This window comes from Bison bison, unplaced genomic scaffold (genome assembly GCF_000754665.1).
Source record: "Bison bison bison isolate TAMUID 2011002044 unplaced genomic scaffold, Bison_UMD1.0 scf7180017864530, whole genome shotgun sequence".
NCBI lineage: Eukaryota > Metazoa > Chordata > Mammalia > Artiodactyla > Bovidae > Bison > Bison bison.
In genome coordinates this window covers 13,426,405-13,445,324 of record NW_011495080.1, presented here as the reverse complement: position 1 = coordinate 13,445,324, position 18,920 = coordinate 13,426,405, and the positions used below count along the sequence as shown (strand labels likewise).

The window sequence follows — 18,920 nt, the reverse complement described above, 5'->3', positions numbered from 1 at the left end:
AGATTGGATAAAGAAACATGATCCAATTATATGCTCTCTAAAAGAAATATACTCTATATTCAAAGCCTCAAATAGATTGAATGCAAAAGGATAAAAAAAGAAAAACAGATTATATAAACAATAATATAAAAGTGATGGAGTGACTTTATTAATATCAGATAAAATTGATTTTAATATCCAATTGATCTATTAGTTTGGAAAGTTCCATATAAGTGATTCAAATGTCAGAGGGTTCAGGCCAAAGGACAGAAGATTGAAGCCAAGGGACAGAGAGGACAAAGCTAATAAAAAGAAAAGGGATTTACCAAAGGAAAGGGAAGGATTAGGAACATTTAGGATTCTGGTTCCTTATCTCGGGGTGTGACTGGAGACAATGACTGCTTTTTAGTAGCAATAAAACTTAACTCACACTGGACTTTCCAGGCGGCGCTAGTGGTAAGAAAAAAAAAAAAAAAAAAAACACTCTCCAACACAGGTGGTTTTAAGACGGGAGTTCAATCCCTAGGTTGGGAAGACAGGAGGAGCCAGTATTGTGGATCAACCCACTCCAGTATTCTTGCCTGGAGAATCCTATGGACAGAGAAGCCTGGCAGGCTATAGTCCATAGGGTCATAAAGAGTAGGACAAGACTGAAGCAAGTTAGCGTGCACGTACACACACACACACACACACACACACACACACACACACTGACAAACTTTCTCTTCTTGATCTAATTCTAATTAAGTTCCTTTGAGCTTTTTTTCCAGCTAGGCCTTGACTTTTGGGCTTCTCTATTCATCAATGAATTGTCCAGTTTTAGAAAGAGCCCAGCTAAATTGGGCTTCCCAGGTGGCGCTAGTGGTAAAGAACCCGCCTGCCAATGCAGGACACATAAGATATGTGAGTTGGATCCCTAGGTCAGGAAGATTCCCCTGGAGGAGGGCATGACAACCCACTCCAGTATTCTTGCCTGAAGAATCCCTTGGACAGAAGAGCCTGGCAAGCTACAGTCCACAGGGTCTCAGAAGAGTCAGACACAATGAAGCAACTTAGTATGCACACAGGTACCAACTAAATCAGTTTAACCAGAAATCCCACCTTTGACATCTGATTACCCTTAATTGACTAATCACTCTGGCCTGCCTTTACCACAAACGCTGTTAGACTGGTTTAGCCAGGATTCCCCCATACCCCAGATGTTTTCTCTTTGTAATTTTCCATTCACTGACCCCCTCCTACCCTGTTCCTTGATTATATTTTCCCCCTTTTCCTTATTGCATTCAAAGTTGAGCTTAATCTCTCTTCCCTATTTCAAAACTCCATTGTAGTATTCCCTTTTGAATCGTCTGCTTACCATCGTTCACAAAGTGTTTAGAATAATTTTTTCTTGAACAACAACAACACTCATGTGAGTTCCGTAAGCAAGTGTGCTTAGGGAAATACACACAGAGACACACAAAGAACAATTGGCTTATAAATTTACTTTTTAGTATTTCCCTTTTAACAAGTTACCTTACCGCCTGTAATCTCTTAGCATGGTATTCTGCTGCTGAGACATATTTTCCTGGTTTTACCAGCTTATCAGTAATATTTGAAACATACACACCAATTTTAGTCATCTGTGTGGACGTTGTATTTGTAGTTTGCTGGAGCCTTCCTTTCTGAAAAACTGTCTAAAATAAAAACAAAAAAATTAAGTATACACTACACATAAATTGAGTAAAGAGCATATTTTGTACATATTTAATGTACTATTTTTCATTATTTTAATCACCATATAATTCCTTAGAAGATTTTAATTTTAGAGAGCTACACAATATAACCTGTGCTGATTCTGCAGCTTCAAAAATCTATATGGAAAAATAAAACAATTACCTGCGTATCCCTACAAAATGCATTCGGTTTTTCAGGAATCTTTTTAGGTACAGTTTGTGTTCCAGCATTGTGATATTCTATTCCTGTTATTTTATGTCTGAATCCACCAAGAAATGGTTTGTGAAAATCAGATTTTATCATCTCAACAGCTACTTCCTGGTACTGATCAATGCCTGAGGAGATAAAACCAAGTTTAAATGGAAGTTCAACTACAAACAGACTCTAAAATTATTTATCTAAAAGATATCAAATGACAAACCAGTTTGTACTCTGACTGTTATGATCTGAGAGGCTTCAGCTGGTCTAGCTATTCTTCTGACTGGGTATAGATCTGGATGTAAAGAAAACATTTCCACTTGCACAACATCCTGGGGCTTAATTCCATGTTGTAGTAGCGTCTCATGATTTTTAAGAACTGTTCCTAAAAATGAGATAAAATTATAAGAAATATTATGATAAAGAAACAATTATATGTACTCATTTTAAGGAATGTTAAACATCAAAGGTGCCTATATGAATGTATATTGTTTAATTACCAAATAAAAATATTGATGATCTCCATCTCTTGCTGTATTGTTAGCATGGAAAACTCCGCAATGGAAAAAATTAAGGTGGTATTCCTGACCAAGAATTCAGCATTAAAAGGAAAGTAAAATTACAACTCTCAAATCATCAGAAATACAAATATACAATAACCATGCAACTATAAACATTTAAAAATTAAAAACGCATTCTATAATATGAGAAAAATCATATTCTAAGCAATGATTCTCTAAAAAGAATCACAATGTGTTATACATTAAGCATGGATCATATCCATATCAGGGAAAGCCTGATTAGTTTAATATACACCCTTCTCTTGAATGCAGAAAAGTATACACTCAGAGTCTAAAGAATCCCTTCTTTTCTGTTTCTATTATCAGAAATTCATATAAATTAATTCATGCCAAGGTGGAGCTAAGCCTGTTTCTTGCTGAAAAAAGGGGGTACGTGATCACTTTATTTTTATGTTTATTGCTTGAACTTATACCTTCAATCCACTGGTTTAGTTCATAAATTCACTGTAAATTTATTTCTATATTTTAAGGTATACAGAAATACATACAATGTTACTGGCTGCTGCTTTGTATAATGACAGAATCTATATCTTTCCAATGTATGTTCATCCTAAATTACAATTAGGAATTTAACATAGCAAAGGGCTGTTTTACTCATTCTTAGAAATATGTCAGATACCACTAGTCTATTTTAGCTATGTTCAAGAAAGCACATTCAAAAATTTTTGAGTTTCAATTTCACCTTAAATTCTTAATTTAATAAAATTAACATTATAGGGATTTTGTGATAGGTTGAATAATGGCCCTAAAATATACCCATGTACTAATTCCCAGAATCTATGAAGGGTAGATTATCCTGAGATGATGATACGACCAGTAGAGAGAGATTTAAATATGCTGTGCTGCCGGGTTTGAAAATGAGGAAACTCAAGAATGCAAGAAGTACAACTCTAGAAGATGGAAAAGGCAAGGAAACAGATTCTCCCCAGAACCTCCAGAGAGAGAAAATCACTGCTGACACCTTGACTTTATCCAAGCGAAATTGATTTAGGATATTTGGACCCCAGAACTGTAACCAAAATTAATGTGTTGCTTTAAGCCAATAATTTTGTCAATTGATACAACAGCCATAGAAAATTAATAGAGAATCCTCTTCAAACTAATACAGAGCTCTCTTCATTCTTCTCATTGTTTCTAGAATAGGCTTAGCCCCACCAAACCTGAACTTCAGTTCTAGTACTAGAAGAAAGTACCTATCTTAGAGTATGGTTGGCACAGAATCAAGCTCTTTTTTTATTGCTGCTGGCATAAGTCTGTTATCCAGTGGCGATGTGCAGTGCTATGCTGAGCTTAATTGCTCAGTCACGTCTTACTCTTTGCGACCCAATAGACGCCCACCAGACTGCTCTGTCTATGAGGACTCTTCAGGCAAGAATACTGGAGTGGGTTGTCATGACCTCCTCCAAGGATTTTCCTAACCCGGGGATCGAAGCCTGGTGTCCCGCATTGTAGGCAGATTCTTTACCATCTAAGCCACCAGGAAAGCCCAGTGATGCATGGTACTTACACATAAAGACGAAAGGTCATGAAATGCAAAGAAAGAGATCCTTAGGTACCACTGGCCAGCTACTCCAGTCTCAAAACACTCTTCTCCAGTTTTGAATTTCACCTTATAGTTAATGCCAAGCAGTTCCAAATTCCCTTTTTGGAATCATGCCTACAAATTAAGTTCAGACTCTGACATTCATAAGCTGTGGGAATTTGTACAAGTTCCTTAAGCTTTAGCTTCCATCTCCCTTCAAAAAGTTAACAGTAACATCTACCTCAAGGGATTGTTGTGTAGATTGAATGATAGTGTGATAATGTAGATAGAACATTTTGTAAAAGGACTAGCACATGCTGCTGCTGCTGCTAAGTCACTTTAGTCGTGTCCGACTCTGTGCGACCCCATAGATGGCAGCCCACCAGGCTCCCTCGTCCCTGGGATTCTCTAGGCAAGAACACTGGAGTAGGTTGCCATTTCCTTCTCCAATGCATGAAAGTGAAAAGTGAAAGTGAAGTCGCTAAGTCGTGTCCGACTCTTCCCAACCCCATGAACCACAACAGGCCAGGCTTTCCTGTCCATCACCAACTCCCAGAGTCCATCCAAACCCATGTCCATTGAGTTGATGATGCCATCCAACCATCTCATCCTCTGTCATCCCCTTCTCCTCCTGCCCCCAATCTTTTCCAGCATCACAGTCTTTTCAAATGAGGCAGCTCTTTGCATCAGGTGGCCAAAGTATTGGAGTTTCAGCTTCAGCATCAGTCCTTCCAATGAATATTCAGGACTGATTTTCTTTAGGATGGAATGGTTGGATCTCCTTGCAGTCCAAGGGACTCTCAAGAGTCTTCTCCTACACCATAGTTCAAAAGCATCAATTCTTCGGCGCTCAGCTTTCTTTATAGTCCAACTCTCCCATCCATACATGACCACTGGAAAAACCATAGCCTTGACTAGACGGACCTTTGTTGACAAAGTAATGTCTCTGCTTTTTAATATGCTGTGTAGGTTGGTCATAACTTTCTTTCCAAGGAGTAAGCGTCTTTTAATTTCATGACTGCAATCACCATCTGCAGTGATTTTGGAGCCCAGAAAAATAAAGTCAGCCACTGTGTCCACTGTTTCCCCGTCTATTTGCCACGAAGTGATGGGACTGGATGCCATGATCTTAGTTTTCAGAATGTTGAGTTTTAAGCCAACTTTTTCACTCTCCTCTTTCACTTTCATCAAGAGGCTCTTTAGTTCTTCTTCACTTTCTGCCATAAGGGTGGTGTCATCTGCATATCTGAGGTTATTGATATTTCTCCTGGCAATCTTGATTCCAGCTTGTGCTTCCTCCAGCCCAGAGTTTCTCATGATGTACTCTGCATATAAGTTAAATAAGCAGGGTGACAATATACAGCCTTGACGTACTCCTTTTCCTATTTGGAACCAGTCTGTGTTCCATGTCCAGTTCTAACAGCTGCTTCCTGACCTGCATACAGGTTTCTCAAGAGGCAGGTCAGGTGGTCTGGTATTCCCATCTCTTTCAGAATTTTCCACAGTTTATTGTGATGCAAAGCTCATTAAATTAGCTATCATCATCAATATCATCTTCATCAGTTTCATCGTTACAGTAACCATTTAAATTTTAGCTTTGTTTCCTCTGTCAAACTTTGATAACCAGTTGTTTGAATACACTGACATCTTACTATTGGAGCACATTCATTATAATAGTTTTCTAAAAATAATCTTGAAATTTCTCTGATTTGGCAAGGAGGAAAAACTTAATAGGTATGGCTTATTACTATTTAGCACTTAGAATTTCCCCCAAAAAATGTTCTTATTTTTGCCCTAGAAACTTTGTGGCATCTTTTAAGTTAATATGAAAACTTTTAAAAAAACAAAATGTCATGATCTGTATAGGCATAATCTACAGAAACATTTACTGAGCTTTGCCAGTCTGTTTAATTCTATCACAGTTATTAAGACTACAGCCTGTCATGATACAAGGCTAATATAAGGCGTGGTACTCCATATTGCCCACAAAATATAAATAAATTTGAACATCATCAGAACCTAAATTGACCTTAATGTACAGAAGACTGATAGATAAACCATTTTCAGTCCTCTTCTCTTTCTATACATGCTCATTCATCATTTATTTTTCTAACCTCATTTCCTCCTACTCTCCAAAAATAATTTACTTCTAGTACCTCTAAACTTCTTACCATTTCCTCAAAGACCCAGGTTTTCTCACCTCTTTTGGACTTAACACAAGTATTATCACTGTAATTAGATGAAGCTTTCTAGAATCTCCCAGTTTTTTTCTTCCTTGTTCTCACAGATTTTTTTGAGCACATCTCCATTAAAACATCTGCACATTAAAACAAATGCAAAACTACATTTGTGTAGTAACCACTGCATACGTCTTCTTCCTTCCTAGTCTACGAGCAACTTGAAAATAGGGATTTTATTTCATGTTTCTTTCTATCTTTGGTTCTTAGCAAAGTATTTAGAACTTTGTCCTCAGTAATAATTCATTGACTGAAAGAATGTATATAACAGCAGTATAATGTTCAAACAGTAAACATCGAGATATTTAGTTTTACAAATCAAAGATCTTGCTTATTTACATGTTAAGACTAAAGAAGTCTTTGTAAGTTTTATTAGCCTCCAAGCTTACCTGCACATCTTATCTGCAGGACAAAAGCTGGGACACCTAGCAGGGGTGAAAAATGATCCTTCAGGCATCTTAGAACAGTGTCAACTTTAAAGGGAATTACAATTTCCTGGCCCACAGGAAGAAGTATGACTTTTACTGTAGATAAAAAGAGAAAAGAAAGAGTAGTAGTTAAATGCAAGGGTCAGCATCATATAGTATACACGCAGATAGAGAATTATGGGACAATTTGTTATCAAAGGAATGCAAGTTGCTTCCGCATGTCTCCCATCATGCCTCCACGATAAGAGTTAGTTTTCATTTTCTAGGAGGAGAAGTGACAAACATTCATTTGCAACGTTTTTGCTTTGAAAATCAATCCATTATCTCAAGAAATAGCATCACTGGTCAATGCCTGCTCCCGCAGCTCCAGCTCAAAGTTCAGCTCTCTCTTCCACTGCCTACTATGAGGATCTGTGCATGTTTGAGATTACCTCCTCACCCAGAATACCATGAGAAATAGGAAATGAGACTAAAATGCTTTTAAAGATTCTTTTAAAATCATTTAAGATTTTTAAAGATTCCCAATATCTGGTACATATTATTCAGATATCAACATAGAGAATATCTCAGAAAAATCAAGCGTTTTTGTGTGGTATTACAAAGGGAGAACCTGAGACCTGAACTTAGAAATGTACATGCTTTGATTACATACTGATAACAGGCATCAGGAAATCAATGCGTATTCATGAAGTTAAGAAAAACCAATAGGGAAATTTTCAGAGAAAATGTTCTTTGACCTTGCAATGACAAAAGATCATCTAAGTCCATTCTTCTTTCCATAATTGATCTATGTCTGTAGCTGGCAGAATGCAAAACAGAAAATCACTGTTTATTATAAATATCTGGAATAACTATGCACAAATCTACTTGTCACAAAAAAATAGACATTATGTGGTTTACTTCTGACTCAAATAAAAATCAAGCTACTTACGTGTCAAAAATTGAGAAAAATTGTTACTATAAAATGATTATCTGTTCACAAAATATAGGAAGGAAATAAAGTACAGAAATTATTATGATGTAAACTGTTTATTTTTACATCTACAAACTTTATGTGTTAATAGGGAAGATGTAATAAGTAAGATGGAATGAAGAGTACACATTTCAAACCAAAACAGTTTTGTATATTTCTAGATGCCTGACATGACAGTTCTCATAAAGGTCTGTGAGACATTTATCTGTAATACTAGCATGAAATGTATCAAGGTATTGTTGATGCTAAGGTTCTTTAAGCTTATTTTCACAGCTCTTTCTCAAGAACACTCTTACAGATGTTAAATTATCAGAAGGCTATTTTAATTGTTTCCTGGGTTCAAAGTTCTACAATTAATATATGTTAAACTTTTATTTCTAGATGTTCAAGCTGGTTTTAGAAAAGGCAAAGGAACCAGAGATCAAATTGCCAACATCTGCCAGATCATCGAAAAAGCAAGAGAGTTCCAGAAAAACATCTATTTCCGCTTTATTGACTATGCCAAAGCCTTTGACTGTGTGGATCACAATCAACTGTGGAAAATTCTGAAAGAGATAGGAATACCACATCACCTGACCTGCCTCTTGAGAAACCTATAGGCAGGTCAGGAAGCAACAGTTAGAACTGGACATGGAACAACAGACTGGTTCCAAATAGGAAAAGGAGTATGTCAAGGCTGTACATTGTCACCCTGCTTATTTAACTGATATGCAGAGTACATCATGAGAAACGCTGGGCTGGAAGAAGCACAAGCTGGAATCAAGATTGCCAGGAGAAATAACAATAACCTCAGATATGCAGATGACACCACCCTTATGGCAGAAAGTCAAGAGGAACTAAAGAGCCTCTTGATGAAAGTGAAAGAGGAGAGTGAAAAAGTTGGCTTAAAGCTCAACATTCAGAAAACAAAGATCATGGCATCTGGTCCCATCACTTCATGGGAAATAGATGGGGATACAGTGGAAACAGTGTCAGACTTTATTTTGGGGGGCTCCAAAATCACTGCAGATGGTGACTGCAGCCATAAAATTAAAAGATGTTTACTCGTTGGAAGAAAAGTTGTGACCAACCTAGATAGCATATTTAAAAGCAGAGACATTACTTTGCCAATTAAGGTACGTCTAGTCAAGGCTATGGTTTTTCCAGTGGTCATGTATGGATGTGAGAGTTGGACTGTGAAGAAAGCTGAGTGCCGAAGAATTGATGCTTTTGAACTGTGGTGTTGGAGAAAACTCTTGAGAGTCCCATGGACTGCGAGGAGATCCAACCAGTCCATTTTAAAGGAGATCAGCCCTGGGTGTTCTTTGGAAGGAATGATGCTAAAGCTGAAACTCCAGTACTTTGGCCACCTGAAGCGAAGAGTTGACCCATTGGAAAAGACTCTGATGCTGGGAGGGATTGGGGGCAGGAGGAAGAGGGGACGACAGACGATGAGATGGCTGGATGGCATCACCAACTCGATGGAAGTGTTTGAGTGAATTCCGGGAGATGGTGATGGACAGGGAAGCCTGGCATGCTGTGACTCATGGGGTCGCAAAGAGTCAGACACGACTGGGGGACTGAACTGAACTGAACTGAACTGAACCGAAACTTTTCATGGCAGTGATTTCCTAAGCTTTGGGAAGGGAAACTGTGTTCAGGAATCTATGAGCCTCAGAAAGTACAGGACCAAGACCACTTCTTTAAAGCACCATGTGTTTGTTATAAACTATAATCATAATTGAAGAAATATCAAAAAATGATGCCCAAATTTATACCAAATAATGAAATTGGGGGATAACAGCATCAATTAGGTATAAATGAGCTTGATTACTTTCTCCTCCTCCTCCTTTATATTCTTTACTTGAGGGATACACCACCCAAGAGCTAATACTTCCCTGGGAGCCACATTTTACCAGCCAGACTAAGCTGCTGTTAGTGTTAAGTGATGACCCATATTCTCCACTCTATGGATGGAAACTTTCTCAAAACTTATGAACAATGAGGAGAAGGAGATGTCAGTTTTACCACCCAAGTAGAATTCTCTGTGTAACCCACCTTCTTGCTGCTCCCCTTCTGCTTTGCTACCAGCAATGTAGTAATAACTTCTAAATGCCATGCCATCAACATTATGTCTTTAATATTAATCCATAATGAAATACAACAATGACTTTTCTGAAGCTGAATATAAAGTTAACACTAAGAAATATGGAAATACATAAGAGCAACAAGATATATGGAATGAGCACTATAGAAGAAACTAGAAAAATACGGTGTCAAGTTCCCATCCCACCTGTTGCTAGCTATGTAGAATGAATTCCAAAATGGCACACGAAAGAATTACAATTATACTCAAAAATTTCTCCCTAAACATTTAAAGAATCTATTTTATTTGGGAAAAACAGATTAACGATTACTTTAGAATTTATTGATTTTCCTTTATTTAAGGAAAGTAAATACTGCAGCATAGAGGAGAAGCTTCACACAAAAGATTCGTGTGGCTCAGCCACAGAATAGGATATGGGATTGGGAAAGTAATATCAAGTATAAAATAAGTCAACAAGCAAAAAACAAAATCAAAAATCAAGGCAAAAAAAAAATAGTCTGTCTTCCCTAGGTAATACCTGTTGCTAAAGAATCTTTCGTTGATATTCTCAGAGATTCCTTCACAGCCTTTACTTTTTCCATAAATGTCAGAGACGCTTCTGAATATGGTCTGGCTGACTGCACTGCACTCCCAGATTTCGCTAGAGAGCCTCCACCATCTTCAGCTTGTTTAGCTGTCATAACGTCGTCCATGAGTTGCCCGACATCATTCAGTTCCAGGCTTGAAACGCTCTGGTCACTCAGGTCAACACGTTTTCCACGGCCTCCACTAGATGGATCTAGTTCAGATCCATAGTCTTCAGTTCGATCTGACTCCAGAACCTCTTCCAAGGGAACTGGAATATTGATAGACCCCAGAGCATCCTCTCTTTCTTCTGATGAGTCAACAGCATTCTGAGAATCAGCTTCTTCCTCCTGGTCAGACATTGTCCTGAATTGAAAAAATAAATAAATAAATATATTCACTACACACAAAACTTCTACACCAAATATAAAATTAATTGCTGGTATACAGTAATGCTTATAATATACTACAATGTGGCTCATTATATATTTAAATATTCTCTTAGTAATGGCATTAGGTAAAAAACATTGGTGAATTTTTAATTAAAACACCACAGAAAGTAAAAATGTATACCAAAAAGAGAACCTCAAAACACAATAAATGTGAGAGAAATCTTCTGTGAAGAAAATAATTTTAAAACATTCTAAAATATACTGTCATCTCTTATTCAATGACCAATCAATTCTTGTGAAAATTTTTTTCAGTAACTTTTTCTAAAATATTCATTTATTTATTTGGCAGCACTGGGTCTTAGTTGTGGCATGTGGGATCTTTTAGCTGTGGCATTCGAACTCTTAGTTGTAGCATGCAGGATCTAGGTCCCCGACCAGGCATCAGACCCAGGCCCTGTGCACTGGGGGCATAGAGTCTCTGCCACTGGATCACCAGTGAGGTCTCTATAACATTTTTTTGTTGTTGTTGTTAACACAAAACTAACATAGGATTTATGCTTCTGCCTTACAATTGAATAGAAGCATCAAGAAACCTGTTATCTCCATATCAACTATATGCTGGAAAGTATACACTGGGCTTCCCTGGTAGCTCATATGGTAAGGAATCTGCCTGCAATGCGGGAGACCTGGGTTCGATCCCTGGGTTGGGAAGACCCTTGGAGAAGGGAATGGTAACCCACTCCAGTATTCCTGCCTAGAGAATTCCATGGACAGACCATGGGGTCGCAAAGAATTGGACACAACTGAGCGACTAACACACACACACACACTCTATACAGCTTTGCTCTCACAAACTCTAGCAGAGGTGTCCAGTGACCTCTGCCCACAAAACACACATCAACAAACAAATGTGGGTTGATCTTGGAGCTCACTAAGGCCTTAGCCACAGCCACCAAGGGCTTTGGCTTGAGAGTCAGTGTGACAGTATACAGAAGGTTGGGCCAGGGTGGGCCAGAGCCTCCCAGAGCCAGGCTTCAGAGGCAGGAGCTGAGCACTGAGGCCCCAGGGTGGCCAGGAGCCTGCCTACAGACACTGCCAGGAAGAAGGGATGGGAAGGTGGACTTGAGGCTGATTGCTGTGGCAGCAGCACAGGGAAGATTACAACTTGAAACAGTAGTGAGATGGGAAAGCTGTGTTTGGAACTCCTACTTTAAACATAGATCCTTATGCAGAGAAAAATTTTTTTAAAGAAAAATTAAAAAAACAAAAGAATACCTAGAATAAAAATGTATACTTGTTGAATTTAATGAATACGGCATTAAAGCTGAAGAGAGAATCAGTAAACTGAAAGATAAATGAAAAGATTTTATGTAGAATATTGCAAAGAGATATGATATGAAAAATATGAGAGATTAAGGGCCATGAAAAAAAGAAAGAAACAAAGTCTAGCATATATTTCTAAGCATTTATTAATATCTTGCTTTGAGCTAAGAATAGCTTTGTACTATTAAAATAAAAAACAAAAAAGAGTGTAAAACAGAGACTGCCTGTGGCCTGTGAAGCCCTTTTCAGAAAAAGTCTGCCAGCCCCTGATCTGGCATATGGCAAATTGGAGTCCTAGAAGAAAACAAAGAAAGAAAATATTTTAAAAGCTAATGGCCGAAAAAATTTTTAAACTAATTAAAAATATGAATCTACAGGTCCAGGAAGCACAATATAAAAATATACCTAACAAGATAAATAGAAATAATTCATAGCAATGTTATATAACATTGCCATAATTATGTATATAGTTATGTGTTATAACTAAATTACAGAATAACAAAGACAAGATCTGAAAAACAGTGATAGAGGACATATCATCTTCTTCTTGAGTCATATTAATCTGGCAGCATTAATGAAAAGGATAGAAAAATGAAATCATTACAAATTTCTCATCAGAAAAATAGAAGTCAAGGCAATAATGGACTAATTAAAAGAAGGAAAATACCAACCCAGAACTGTACACCCAGCAAAACTACCTTTAAAGGAGAAAAACAGAAACATTACAAGCAAGTTATCACCAAGATATCTGCTGCAAAGGAACTTTTACAGGATATGCTTGAGGAGGAGTAAAACGGGCCAAGTGTAAGTCTGAAGTGCAAGAAGGAAAGGCAAACAAATAAATCATAAACCCATGGGTAAACCCGGGCTTCCCCGGTGGCTCGGAAGTTAAAGCGTCTGCCCCCAATAAGGGAGATCCCGGTTCGATCCCTGGGTCGGGAAGATTCTCTGGATGAAGGAAATGGTAATCCACTCCAGCATTCTTGCCTGAAAATTCCCATGGACGGAGGAGCCTGGTAGGCTACAGTGCACGGGTCACAAAGAGTCAGACACGACTGGTTGACTTCACCACTACTATGGGTGAAAGAGAAGTCGCTCAGTCGTGTCCGACTCTTTGCGACCAGTGGACTGTAGCCTACCAGGCTCCTCCGTCCATGGGATTTTCCAGGCAAGAGTGCTGGAGTGGATTGCCATTTCCTTCTCCAGGGGATCTTCTAGACCCAGGCATCGAACCCGTGTCTCCCGAATTGCAGGCAGACGCTTTACCGTCTGAGCCACCAGGAAAGCCCAAGTAAATACTGTCAACACAAAATAAAAATAGCCGAAAATTAAAATATGAGACAATAATAACAGGTAACTGGGAAGGGAAAGATGAGAATAAACTATTATCAATTCCTTATACTGTTTACAAAATTGAGATATGATAGTCTTAATCCTAGATACTGTTAAATTAAATATGCATAGTTAAATTTCAAGAACCAATAAACGAACTGAAATAAAGTTTTAAAATTCCAGAAAATTAAGGAGGAAAAAAATGAAATGAAACAAAGTTGAACAAGTTTTTAAGAAGTTTAAGAAAACTCTTTAGGCTGTCACCCATACACACACAAAATCTTCCTTTGGATTTTTTTTTTTTTTCCTCCTATAACAAAGTTTAGTTCCCTGATTAGAAAGAAAGCAGCATAAAGAAGGCTTAACTCCTAGCAACATAATTATTTGCCCTTTTTGGAGAATCTGAGGTAATGCTTTCTATCTGGTGGGTCATTCTCCCTACAAAAAATGGCCAATATGGCATCTTCTAAATGGCAATAGTAACAAATCAATAACTTCTGCTATTCAAAAAAGACAACTAGAAGAATCAAGTCAAACCATATACTCAGATGTAATTTTTTGCAAAACTCATATTTCATAAAAGACTCATATCCAGAATATATGGGGGCATCCCTCGTGGCTCAGATGGTAAAGAATCCACCTGCAGTGCAGGAGACACGCACTAGGTCAGGAAGATCCCCTGGAGAAGGGAATGGCTACCCACTCTAGCATTCTTGCCTGGGAAATTCCATGGACAGAGGAGACACAGTCCATGGAGTCACAAAGAGTTGGACATGACTAAGCGACTAACCACGAGCATGATCCAGAATAAATACAGAATTCTCAAAACTCAATAGTAAGGAAAAAAAAAAAAAACCAGTGGAAAAAAATGAATAAAAGATTTAAACAGATCAGTCACCAAAGAATATACACAAAAACACAAAGAAGCAGGGCCAGGACAAGACTGAGACAAATGAGGCATCTGCTCTGCCCTATATGTATTTTTGTGCCTGAGAATAAATGCCACCTAAAATTTTCAATCTAATTGCCTCAGTTTCCTCACTCTAATCCTGACCCCAAGGACAACCACATGAAAAGATGCTCCATATCATTAGTCAGTGGAGAAATGAAACTTCAAAACACAATGAGATTCCAAATTATTCCAAAAATAATTTCAGCCCAACAATAACCAGTGAGTATAAATATGAGTGGAAAACTCTTGTATCTTGATAGTGAAAATGAAAATGGATATAGCATTTGAGGTAACCGTCAGCTTTCTTGTAAAATTAAACACATATTAATCATATGACCCAGCAATTCTGTATCCTTTACTCACGTGGAATGAAAAACTACAATCACTCAAAATGTCCATATGCGTGCGTGCTCAGTCGTGTCCGATTCTTTGCGACCCCATGGACTGTAGCCTGCCAGGCTCCTCTGTCCATGGGATTCTCCAGGCAAAAATACTGGAGTGGGTTGCCATGCCCTCCTCCAGAGGATCTTCTCCACCCCAGGATCAGCTGAACTCTCATCTCCAGCAGCTCCTGCATTGAGGCCGATTCTTTACCCCTGAGGCACCAAGGAAGCCCCAACACAAAAGTTATTAAAGGTTTTATTTTTAATCACCAAAGACAGGAAACAATACAAACATTCCTTAGCTGAGGAATGAATAAACGTACTATGATGCATTCATAAAATGGAATATACCCCATCAATAAAAAGGAATAAACCACTGATACAACAACATGGGTGACTCTCCAGTGAATTATGCTAAATTAAGAAGCCAGTTCTAAGGGCTACTTACTGTATGGTTCCCTCAGGTGGAAAAAACAAAGCTCTTGGTTCGAAAGCTCTAGAATTCTCTGGGTAAAGTAGAAAGTGAGCCCGGTACACAGCAGGTAAGGATAACTGAAGAAAGAGGAAGGCCACTTCAGACTGTTAAGTAGCAAGGAAACTTACAAAGAGGATTGACTTGGACAGCCTAAAGAGAGTAAATCTCAACATCCACCGCCAAAATTCTAAGAGTTTATGAGACCTTAACTGGGTTCAGCCATAGTATACACTTTCGTTGGTCTCAGTAACACATCCCTTATTGAGGAGCAATGGGGGAAGGTACATTCCAAGGACTGGAGGGGGAAAGAGTCTCCAACTGCCCACTTGGGTAGTGAGTAAACCCCCGGTCATGTCCTTTCAATGACTTCCAACAAAAGCACATGCCACTATATACAATGTTACAGACACAACTACATATTTGTATATGCTCAGAACACTCTGGAAGGTGAACTGGAGGGCAGGGAGTTGGGGAACATGGGTGGAAGGCAGATTTTCACTGTTCATTCTCTTTACTGTTTAAACTTTTAATCATTCTCTTTACTGTTTGAACTTTTTCTTTACTGTATTATTATGTATTCAAGCGTAAATGTTATCATCTTTTAAAAACTGTTTAAAAAGAAAAAATACTCTGACTGCATACAAAAACGTTCCCCTTTCACCTACAATGTATATTTCGTTGCTATATCTAAGCTTAAGTAGTAAGACAAGGATCCAGCTTTCAGTTCAGTTCAATTCAGTCGCTCAGTCATGTCCGACTCTTTGCGACTCCATGAATTGCAGCACGCCAGGCCTCCCTGTTCATCACCAACTCCCAGAGTTCACCCAAATCCACGTCCATCTAGTTGGTGATGCCATCCAGCCATCTCATCCTCCGTCGTCCCCTTTTCCTCCTGCCCCCAATCCCTCCCAGCATCAGAGACTTTTCCAAAGAGTCAACTCTTCGCATGAGGTGGCCAAAGTACTGGAGTTTCAGCCATAACATCACTCCTTCCAAAGAACACCCAGGACTGATCTCCTTTAGAATGGACAGGTTGGATCTCCTTGCAGTCCAAGGGACTCTCAAGACTTTTCTCCAACACCACAGTTCAAAAGCATCAATTCTTCGGCGCTCAGCTTTCTTCACAGTCCAACTCTCACATCCATACATGACTACTGGAAAAACCATAGCCTTGACTAGATGGACCTTTGTTGGCAAAGTAACGTCTCTGCTTTTGAATATGCTATCTAGGTTGGTCATAACCTTCTACCACATAGCCTTGTTGCGTTTTTAAATTTTTTAAGAGGTGCAGCAAAGACCTTAGATGGAGAGAAGTGAAAGAGGAGAGTCTGGAAGCGCTGCTGCTGCTGCTGCTGCTGCTAAGTCGCTTCAGTCGTGTCCGACTCTGTGCGACCCCATAGACGGCAACCCACCAGGCTCCCCCGTCCCTGGGATTCTCCAGGCAAGAGTACTGGAGTGGGTTGCCATTTCCTTCTCCAATGCATGAAAGTCAAAAGTGAAAGTGAAGTCCCTCAGTCGTATCCGACTCTTAGCTACCCCAGGGACTGCAGCCTACCAGGCTCCTCCGTCCATGGGATTTTCCAGGCAAGAGTACTGGAGTGGGGTGCCATTGCCTTCTCCGTCTGGAAGCACTCTACTTACTAAAAACTGTAAATGGCCACAAAGATGGCTAAACGGTTTGTAATACGAAACCTGGGTTGCACACACGTCTTGCTTCTCTATTATTAACCATGATAAGCACTTGGGGTTGGAGGTGAGGTAACCTCCTAGACTAATGCTGCTACTTCCATTCCCAAATTATAGATCCGGAGCCAGAAAAGGAACCAAGTGATGGGATGCTTTGCACAGTTTTTTAGGCAAAGGTGGAACATTCCGGACTGGCCAGTCCCCATGGCCCAGTCTGCTTCACCCCTCACAGAGCCCTCAGAGTCCGGCGCCTTAGCCACCCGCTCAGAGTTGGTCTAGGGATCGGGCCAGTAGAGGGCAGCCAGAACCTATCCTCCTACCTGACCAACAAACGCAGTTACTCGAGTGGAAGCGGTTCCCCCGGCTCCTAGAAAGCAGAGTCCACATCTGCCGAATTCTGTTACCGGCCGTTTCCTAGCAACGGTCCTGGTACCACCCCCTCCCACTAGGACACAGTTCCCGCGAGAAGAGGCGGTGCCCGCGCTGGAAGGGTGGGGGTTTGGGGGAAGACAGGGAGGAGGGGCGGAGACAGGGAGGAGGGGTGGAGCCAGGGAGAGAAGGGGCGGAGAGAGGGACTGAGGCCGAGGGAGGGGCGGGGTGAGGGAGCGAAGGGGTTTGTTACCTACTCATACTTTAATGTGTTGGAGAAGGAAATGGCAACCCACTCCAGTGTTCTTGCCTGGAGAATCCCAGGGACGGAGGAGCCTGATGGGCTGCCATCTATGGGGTCGCACAGAGTCGGACACGACTGAAGTGACAACAGCAGCAGCATTACCTAGATACTAAACTGGTTCTGACAGTAACCACTCTCTTAGATGTCTTTTCATACTTGTGATATGGCACGATTCTCCAAAACAAATACTGACATCAATCTGCCCTTTATGAAAAATCAAGGTTAGAGGAAATATAACTATGAAATGAAGTGAAGACCTAGGCAGGTACAATAGCAGGTGCCTACTTGCTTTTGTTAAACTTGGAACTTGGCTCTTGCTTCCCTGGCAGCCAAAGACAAAAGGGAGATAGGCGCTATTAAATAATTCCTCTTTTAAGTCTGAAGAAGCAAAGCTATTGTTAATCACTGGATTATAAAAGAATTATTTTCTATCACTATAAATTCCTTCAATTGAACTTATAGGTTTTTAAAGAAGCACATATCATCGAGGGAAAGGATCAATTTTATTTCTAATGTAAATTTAGCAAAAAATACCTCATGTGCTTCATAATAGCTAGCATTTATTGTGTTATTTGTTGCTAAATACTTTACCTATACTTCTAATTTAATTTTTACAAAGATTTTATTAAGGAAGAACTGCAATCAGCTTCCTTTTTCTAAGAAGGAAACTAAGGCCCAGAGATGTTTGCTAGAGGAGCCAGAAATAAACCCAAGCAGTCTGACAGCACAACCTCCATTTTAAACCACTATTCTATGCTGCCTTTGACATAACACTGTTTATATTTTAAAAGGATGTAAGATTACATATGACCCAGATAATCATAATGGTGTGATCACTCACCTAGAGCCAGACATCCTGGTTTGTGAAGTCAAGTGGGCCTTAGGAAGCATCACTATGAACAAAGCTAGTGGAGGTGATGGAATTCCAGTTGAGCTATTTCAAATCCTAAATGATGATGCTGTGAAAGTGCTGCACTCAATATGCCAGCAAATTTGGAAAACTCAGCAGTGGCCACAGGACTGGAAAAGGTCAGTTTTCATTCCAATCCCAAAGAAAGGCAATGCCAAAGAATGCTAAAACTACTACACAACTGCGCTCATCTTACACGCTAGTAAAGTAATGCTTAAAATTCTCCAAGCCAGGCTTCAGCAATAGGTGAACTGTGAACTTTCAGACATTCAAGCTGGTTTTAGAAAAGGCAGAGGAACCAGAGATCAAATTGCCAACATCCACTGGAAAAGCAACAGAGTTCCAGAAAAACATCTATTTCTGCTTTATTGACTATGCTAAAGCTTTTGACTGTGTGGATCACAATAAATTGTGGAAAATTCTTCAAGAGATGGGAATACCAGACCACCTGACCTGCCTCTTGAGAAACCTGTATAACTGGACATGGAACAACAGACTGGTTCCAAATAG

At 39.4% G+C, this 18,920-nt stretch overlaps 1 protein-coding gene across 1 annotated transcript in view; it reads right to left on the bottom strand.

Annotated features, from left to right (window-relative positions):
- Positions 1–17,234, bottom strand: part of IQUB (IQ motif and ubiquitin domain containing) — a 79,550-nt gene extending 62,316 nt beyond the window's left edge. Inside the window, exons 1-6 of the mRNA XM_010831740.1 lie at positions 17,148–17,234; positions 10,238–10,650; positions 6,623–6,757; positions 2,117–2,278; positions 1,858–2,030; positions 1,500–1,655 (exon numbers count right to left, since the gene is read on the bottom strand). Coding sequence (XP_010830042.1) covers positions 1,500–1,655; positions 1,858–2,030; positions 2,117–2,278; positions 6,623–6,757; positions 10,238–10,646 — 1,035 coding nt within the window. The 5' untranslated portion in view covers positions 10,647–10,650; positions 17,148–17,234. The remainder of the gene's footprint in view (positions 1–1,499; positions 1,656–1,857; positions 2,031–2,116; positions 2,279–6,622; positions 6,758–10,237; positions 10,651–17,147) is intronic.
- Between the last annotated feature and the right edge of the window lie 1,686 nt (positions 17,235–18,920).